This window comes from Monodelphis domestica, chromosome 4 (assembly GCF_027887165.1).
Source record: "Monodelphis domestica isolate mMonDom1 chromosome 4, mMonDom1.pri, whole genome shotgun sequence".
Taxonomy (NCBI): Eukaryota; Metazoa; Chordata; class Mammalia; order Didelphimorphia; family Didelphidae; genus Monodelphis; species Monodelphis domestica.
The window spans coordinates 414,554,015-414,562,259 of NC_077230.1; the positions used below are offsets into that span (position 1 = coordinate 414,554,015).

General features: G+C 53.0%; 1 protein-coding gene across 1 annotated transcript in view; it reads left to right on the forward strand.

Moving 5' to 3' along the window:
* The first annotated feature begins 1,081 nt into the window (after nt 1–1,081).
* LOC130459008 (Golgi integral membrane protein 4-like) overlaps nt 1,082–8,245 on the forward strand; it is a 23,510-nt gene continuing 16,346 nt past the window's right edge. The window contains exons 1-2 of the mRNA XM_056826204.1: nt 1,082–1,264; nt 4,333–4,858. Coding sequence (XP_056682182.1) covers nt 1,082–1,264; nt 4,333–4,858 — 709 coding nt within the window. The remainder of the gene's footprint in view (nt 1,265–4,332; nt 4,859–8,245) is intronic.

An 8,245-nucleotide genomic window follows, 5' to 3' on the forward strand; every position in this document is an offset into this window, starting at 1 on the left:
TTTCATCTGTGATGTAGATGAGTGTGCACAAAGACACTTGTGCATGAAGATTTAAGTGGAAAAGTCGGTGCACAGAGACAGTCCCACTCTCTCGGCGTTGGAAGCCTGGGTCCAGCGGCACGAAAAGTCGTTACGCCTGGAGACTTCCTCAGCTGCATTGGATGGCCGTGTTGTCTTTTGTGCTCCAACACGCCCTGAGCACTCCACAGTGCCTTGCTGCGTCGCCCTCTCAGCCATTGAACCTTCTTATTGGTTTCTTCCACCTGTTCCACCGAAGCAGTCTTCACATGCTGGGTGAGCAAAGCCCTGGTACACCAGGGGTCAACGACAACCCGATGGCTACCCTCACAAGGTTTGGCCGGCCTGTCGAAGCCGTTGCCCGGGGTGTGGCCGCTGCTGCATGCTAGCAGCTACTGGGAGCCACAAGTGAGAGCTGGGTGTCAGGTGGGGGTCAGAGGCTGGAGAGCTGCCCTAGGAGGGCACGACAAGCCCTCCATACCAGAGATACTACCCCTCCCTGAACACCCCATACACCCCAGGGGTGAGAGAGAGACGGAGACAAACAGATGGAGACACAGAAAAAAAGACAGAGACACAGAGAGAGAGACAGACAGTCAGAGAAAAACTGATGCCTATGGCTTGTCTTTATCTTTAAAGGTCCAACAGAGCAGTCTGAAAAAGCAAGGTTTATGCCTACGAGGTGCTTCTACAGAGGTGCCAGCAGCACATAGTAAGCCCTTCTTTCGTGCTTGTCCAAAGTCATACCCTTCAGTTCTGAGCCAGGATTCCTGTCTCTCAGGCCAGCCTAGAACCCAGAGACCCAGACAGCACTTCTGAGGGAGAAACAAGCACCAGTCTGGGAATTCAGAGGTTCCCTGGGCTTTTTCCACCAAACCAGCCACTGTTGCCTTATCCTTCCTAGGCTGGGGCCCTGGCAGTGAGCCATAGCAGGAAAGAAAACCCCAGAAGGGAAAGAGTTACTTCTTGCCATTCCTAGGCCAGGGAAAGGGGAGCCACACCACTGAACAGAGCCTTGGGATAAAGGTGTCTGGGGAATGGGGAGGAGAAGCAGCTCTAGAACATGGACTACCCTTCGCGCGGAGAAGGGAAGAGGAGGCCACAGGCCTGGGGCAACTTGGTTGGCAGGGGCAAGTCTGAGAACCGGATGTCCTCTTTGCCTGGTGAAAAAAGGAAGTGGACCAACAGGGGCTCCAGAGATCTGAGAGCAGATCTCCCAGAGGGCTGCGGGAGGTGTGGGGGCAGGGTATTCGGCAGAGTGGCTGCCAGGGAGGGGTGGCGTCACTCCGTTATTCTCCCTCCCATTCCTTTTGACAAAGCCAAGCTGGGCTTCAGGTTAGAGCTTTCTCCAGAGCTCTGAGTGGACCCGTTTGTCTTCCACTGGGCCAGGATCACTCGTCATCTGGCTGACCCTGGAAAGGATAAACAAGACCTCTCTCTTCTGAGGACCCCAAAGAGATAAGGGGGGGCAGCTTCCTTCCTTCTGGAGTGGGAGGACGGAGAGACAGGAGGCCTTTCTGGCCCAAAGAAGCAGGAATCTGTTGTCCCCTTTCCCCAGCTGTTTATTTAACAGTTGCTTCCTTTTTGGGTGAGGGAGAAAGAAGAGTCTGAATCCAGGGCAGCTGCCTTCCTTCCTTCCGGGAAGCTTTGAACTGGCCGGAGATTTAGTGGAAAGAGCACAAGATTTGTAATTGGAGGATCTGAGTTCAAATCCCATCTTTGTGGGACTACCTGGGTAACCATGGGCAAGCCATTAACATCTCAGGGCCTCTGTTTTTACTATAAGATGTGAAATGAGAGGGTTAGACTAAACAGCTCCAAAGATCCCTTCCACTTCTAAATCTGAGATCCTATTTATAGGAGGCAAGAAGAAGCATGTTGGGAGTCTGGACTCTGCCACCAGCTTCTGGTTTGACCTTGGGAGAGTCACTTTTCCTTTGGTAGGCCTCAGGCTTCCTCATCTATGAAATTAAGCAAACATTTATTAAACTACAGCTATAGTCAAGCAACAGGCCAGACACCGAGGATACAAAAGTTTAAAGCCTCCACCTTTGGGAAGGAGGCAACATTCAAACAGATAAATATGGCTGTTAAAAAAAAAAGATGAGATTTTTGTTTCAGGAAGAAGCTAGAGATCCATATAAAATATCCATCCATGGATACATATATATGTATATATCTATATGGACCAAGAGAGGAAGGGAGAGAAAGCACTGAGAGAGAGAGAGAGAGAGGGGGGGGGGGGAGAAACAGAGAGGGAGACAGGGAGAGAGAGAGAGAGAGAAATAAAGACAGAGAGGGAGAGAGAGAGAGGAAGGGAGAGAAAGCACTGAGAGAGAGAGAAATACAGACACAGAGAGAGAAATACAGACAGGGAGGGAGAGAGGAAGGGAGAGAAAGCACTGAGAAATAGAGAGAGAGAGAAAGAGAGAGGGAGAGACAGAGAGGGAGAGAGAGAGAGAGAGAGAGAGAGAGAGAGAGAGAGAGAGAGAGAGAGAGAGAGAGAGAGAGAGAGAGAGAGAGAGAGAGAAATAAAGACAGAGGGAAAGAGAGAGGAAGGGAGAGAAAGCACTGAGAGAGAGAGAAATACAGACACAGAGAGAAATACAGACAGGGAGGGAGAGAGGAAGGGAGAGAAAGCACTGAGAAATAGAGAGAGAGAGAAAGAGAGAGGGAGAGACAGAGAGGGAGAGAGAGAGAGGGGGGGGGGAGAGGGGGAGAGGGAGAGAGAGAGAGAGAGAGAAATAAAGACAGAGGGAGAGAGAGAGGAAAGGAGAGAAAGCACTGAGAGAGAGAGAAATACAGACACAGAGAGAAATACAGACAGGGAGGGAGAGAGGAAGGGAGAGAAAGCACTGAGAAAGAGAGAGAGAGACAGAGGGAGACAGACAGAGAGAGAGGGAGAGAGAGAGAGAAATACAGAGAGAGGGAGAGAGAAGAAGGGAAAGAGAGAAGGGGGAGGAGAGAGAGGGAGAGAGAGGGACAAAGAGAGAGAGAGAGGAAGGGAGAGAAAGCACTGAGAAAGTGAGAGAGAAAGAAATTTTGTTATATCCAATCATGGTTTTCTTGGCAAGTCCTATAGCGGTTTGCCATTTCCTTCTCCAGCTCATTTTATAGATAAGGAAACTGAGGCCAACAGGATAAAGTGACTTCTCCAGAGTTACACAGCTAGTGAGTATCTGAGGCCATATTTGAATTCAGGAAAATAAGTCTTCCTGATTCAGGTCTGGCACTCAGTCCATTCTGTCCACTTTGCATATGTGTGGATGTCAGCCCCCCCCCCTTCCCCCAATATATCAAATCAAAAGGATGTCTATACAACTTCCAATGAGGGGACTGGACCTTCCAAGGATTCTTCCAGTTTACAATCATTGAGCCTATTAAACCAGGTAAGACAGGAGATAAAGCACAGGACTTAGACACAAAGACCTGAATTCAAATCCAGCTTCAGAAGCTTAGTAGCTGGGTGACTGGGCAAATTATTTTACCTCGCTGCCTCAGTTTCCCCATCTGTCAAAATCAGAATAAAAGCACCTATTTCCCAGCGTTGCCAAATGAGATAAAACCTTAATGCAACATTAATGCTAGCTATTTCTTCTTTATCTTCTTCCTCCTCTTGGTCCTCCTCCTCCTCCTTCGCATCCTTCTTCATCAGAGCCCTAACCACTAAGGGGCATTAAGAAAGGCTCCGTGTAGGAGGTGGCATCTGAGCCTTGAAGGTAAATGAGGTTGGACTTCTAGACTAGGATCTTGGACGTCCTCTGACAGGACCTCCTTTCCCCCGTTCCCCTCCGAAGTTCACTGACTGGAAGTCCTTTTCATAGGGTCAGAGTTAACGCTGGGCCAGGACCCAGGAATCACGATTTTAGGAAGAAGAACCTAGTCGAAGCGGCTTGCCTAGAGGCCCGCTGGTCCAGAGCCTGGCCGACCTCGGGCCGAACTGGACAGCCAGGGCTCTTTTCCTAGCCCTCCTCGGGCTTGGTCCCTGGCCTGGGAATGAAAACCCTGAACCAGCCGAGCTTTGCTGGTTGGAGTTTCCGGAGCGGGGAGATCTCGAGGGAGCGGAGAAGCCCCTCTCCCGCCCTCATAGCCCTGGGCTAGCCTGCAGCTTCAGCAGACGGAAGCCGCGGAGGTGCTCGCGTGCTTCCCTCAGAAATCCGTGGGACCCTGGGAAGCCCCCGGGGCCAGGCTGACCCCAGAAGACTCCCCTTCTCCTACATGTTCACTCTCGGGGTGGCCGGTGGGCACCCGAGGATGCCCTCACCCCCGCTGGCCAGGCCCCTGGGGGCGCAGCTTCTCCCAGGCTCCTCCTAGGACCCTCAGCTAACCCCGCCCCCTCCCGCCCGGCCCAGGGCGGGGCTGCTCCCCGGTGCATTGGTCCGCCGCTGTGTCAGTTTCCCGGTGGGGCGGCCCTGCCGGCCGGGAGGGGGCGGGACCCCCGAGGGACCGGACCCTGGAGTCCGGCGGGGCGGGGCCGTGCCGGGACTACGAGGAGCGGCGGCGGCGGCGGTGGCCAAAGTTTGGCTGGAGCGGGGGCAGCTTGTTCCCCGTCCCCCGGGGCGGCCCGCCGGAGCCGGAGCAGCGCTGGCATGCCGCGCGGAAGGCATTGAAAGCCGGCCCGGCTGGGCAGGAGGCGGCGGACGCCCGGGGGCCATGGGCTCGGGCGGCTGCTCGCGGCGCCACAAGGGGCTGGTGCAAACGGGCTTCCTGCTGACCGCGGCGCTTGGCCTGCTCGGCGGGCTGCTGCTCTACGGCCACCTGGAGCAGAAGGCGCGCGCGGCCCAGGCGCTGGCCGCTACCTACCGCGGCCAGCAGGAGGCACTGTCGGCGCAGTTGCAGGGTGAGCTGGGGGGCGAGAGGTGGGGAGGTGCTGTGGTCTGCTGGAGACCTGGGGACTGGGAGGGGATCTGGGGCTGCTGGGGATTAGGGAGATAGGATTAAGGTTAGAGTTATTAGGGAGGTCTGAGCTGGACAGGGGGTCTGGGAGTGCGGAGGGAAGAAGCTAGGACACTAGGAGGGGAAGCAAGGAAGCCAAGGGATTAGGGGCCGGGTCTACAAAACCGAGCACTAGGCATACTGAGAACCGGGAGGATGGAGGCTGCAGGAAGACAGGTAGGTAGCTGTCTGGGGCACCGTGCAGCGAGGCAGATGAAGGGTAGAAGTTGCAGGGAGACAGCTAGGAACTAGGAAGAAGGGGGCTCTGAGGAGAAACATGAGTTACAGTTGGGGAGGGGAGAAGACCAAGAATGAGGAGCCCAATTCGATGGTGTGTTGTGAGGAAGGAGTCTGCCTTCCAGTCCCCCCAGTTATGTTGTGGGGATGGCATCTGGGATCCCCAGCATTTTGTCAGGCAGGAGCTAGAGAGAGATCTTGTCTCAGATCCCAGAGCTGAATTTGGAGAAGGACAAACCAGAATGGCTGTCCCAAGGAACTTTTCTTGCCTGCCTGAATGGGCTGGGGGAGGGATTTGCTAATCTCTGACTCATCTGTGCCAACCCTCATTCCCAGCACTGCTCCCCCTTCCCCCATGGATTTTCTTCCTGTGTCTTCTAGGTCTTTGGGCAGGCCTGGGTTAGTGGTGGTGGTGGGGAGGATAGTGGGAGGAGCCAGTGGCATCCCCTGTCTCTCCCTTCTTGGTCCTTGAGTCATATGGCTGATTCTATAGAGGCAGAATCACTGAGACTGAGAGAATTTCTATGGGGGGAGGGGTTGGAAAAGCAGGGCCATTGGGAAGTAGGGCCCTAACATTTGGGGTCCTTGCTGACACTCTTGGTGTGTCTGTGCTTGGTCTCAGGAAGGCCCTGTCCTTCTTGGAGACAGAGAGAACCAGGAAAGGGTGAGGAATAAGAAGGGCAATGTGAGGGGCTCTGTGCCAGCTGGACTAAAATTATTCCTCTCCACCCTGGGCCTGTTGGGATTTGTAAACACCCTCTAACTCACTTCCAGCTCAATGGACTCTCATCCTATAGAGATTTCCATGTGGGGAGCCACAGGGAACTTGCCCAAGAAGGGATTCCAATCCTTCAAAGGTGGGGAAACTGAGGCTGGGAGGGGTCCAGTTTGAAGGAGATTGCAAAGGGAGCCAGGCACTAGAATCCCAGAGAGGGCTTCTGTCCTTGTGTCCCCACAGTTCTCCTGCTCTCTGCCTCTTCCCCATCTAGCTTTTTCTGGACCAGTTCATTAGCTTTATCCTAGAACTGTATTGGCGAATCTATAGCACATGTGCCGGGGGGGGGGGGAGGGGGCACTTAGAGCCTTCTCTGTGGGCATGCCCACCATCACCCCAGCACAGTTTGCCAGAGTTCTTTACTTGAAAGCCAGAGGGATGCAGAGCAGGGCTGCTCCCCTACTCATCTCCACATGGTTTGCAGTTTGGGCAGTTGGTCTCTAAAAGGTATGCCATCACTATCCTAGAGACTCACTTGAAAGAATCTCTCCATCAGCCCTATCTCCAGAGCAAGGTTTCCTGGTTAGGACTCCATCAGGTCTCCTTTGACCGAAGAAGGAAGATCCCCAAGCCTACCCCACTCTGGAGTCTCTTCAACCTCCTGCTCTTTCTGGAGAGTTGATTGTATTACTACCTTGAACCTCCATTGCAGTCCTCCAGTCACCCCTGACTTCCCCTATGTGCCCAGTTCTGTGTCAGACACTGAATGAAAAATACATACCCTCAGAGAGCTTACATGTGCATATGTGGGATTCTTGTCTCCCTAACTGTTAGTTACTGTTAGAAGACTGAGGCAACGAGGTTGGTTGTTCAATAAACCAGGTGAAACCAAGGTGTCCAAATGTGTTGGCCTTCTAAGTAGTCCCTTAAGGGTCTGTGCTGTTATTCCCACCAGGCTGCCTTGCCACAAGCTTCCTCTGAGAAGAGCCAGCCTTGGAAGGCAGCATAAAGCACATACCCTCAAAACAAGGTAAACAGGAATATTTCCAGCAATAGCAGCCTTGTTGGAATAAGTGCACCACCTCCCTGGGGACTACTTAGAAGGGCAGCACTCATCTGAGTAAGCAATTGGTAAGCCATCAGTCTCTATCACATTGCATAGGTCAAGGCTCAAAGATATTAGGGGGGTGATCTGCATTCTGGTAGTCAGGATTTGGGACGAGGTTAGTGAGGACAAGCGGAGCCAGGTACGGTCATCCCATCCCCACCCCTACCCCTAGGAAGCTGCTCCTACAGCTAACCCAAGAGGCCCCTGGGATGGGCATGATGGGCACAGTGCTTGAGATACGAAGACTGAATCAAAAAACAGCCCTTGCCCTCAAGGAGCTTACCTTATCCTGGGAGAATAGGGGGATTCCCAGAGAGCTTAGAGAGGTTGTGGGGGATAGTGAAAGGGCCACTGAGGCAGAGGTGGCTAGTTGGCACAATGAACCAGGCTTGGAGTTGGGAGGGCCTCAGATACTTCCTAGCTGTGTGACCCTGGGCAAGGCTCATGTCCCAATTTGCCTTGCCCTTCTGTCTTAAGAGTTGCTACTAAGACAGAAAGGAAGGATTTAAAAAGAAAGAACCACTGAGGCCCTATGGTTAAATTCCTGCTCTGCTTCATGCCACCTGGATGACCTTGGGCAAGTCCTTTACTTTCCTCTTTGCCTCAGGTTCCTTACCTGTCAGAAAGGCGGGAGGCAGCATGTCAAAACGAGGAGACTTGGATTGGGAATCAGAGCATCTAGTTCAGTTGGACTTCTGGCTCTGCCTCTTGTGTGCTGGGCATCCTTAGACCTGGGGCCTCTCTGGGCCTGAGGTTCTTCATCTGTAAATGAGGGGTTTAGCTTGGGTTATCTTGAAGGGTCCCTTCCATTTCTCAGTGCTGTCAGTCCTTGTAGGGCCCCATCCCCTCCGAAGTCTACTGTATTTCTATAACTGGTCCAAGCCAAATCTCTCTCTCTGTCTGTGTCTCTGTCTTTCCTGGGCTCCTTTTACCACCAGCCCTTTTTTGCCCTTTGTTCGCTGGACAGAAAGATTGGATTTTTCCAAAGGGCCTTTTGTAGATCCCAGAGAAGGAAGTAAAAATTGTCCCCGATAAGTAACAGAAAAAGTGTTGTCCTAATGAGCTTGCAGGCAGCTAGGTGGCACAGTAGATAGGAACACGGGGCCTGGAGTCAGGAATACTCATTTTTGTGAGTTCAAATCTGGCCTTGGACACTTCTTAGCTGTGTGACCCTGGGCAAGTCCCTTTACCCTGTTGACTTCAGATTCCTCATCTGTCAAATGAGCTGGAGA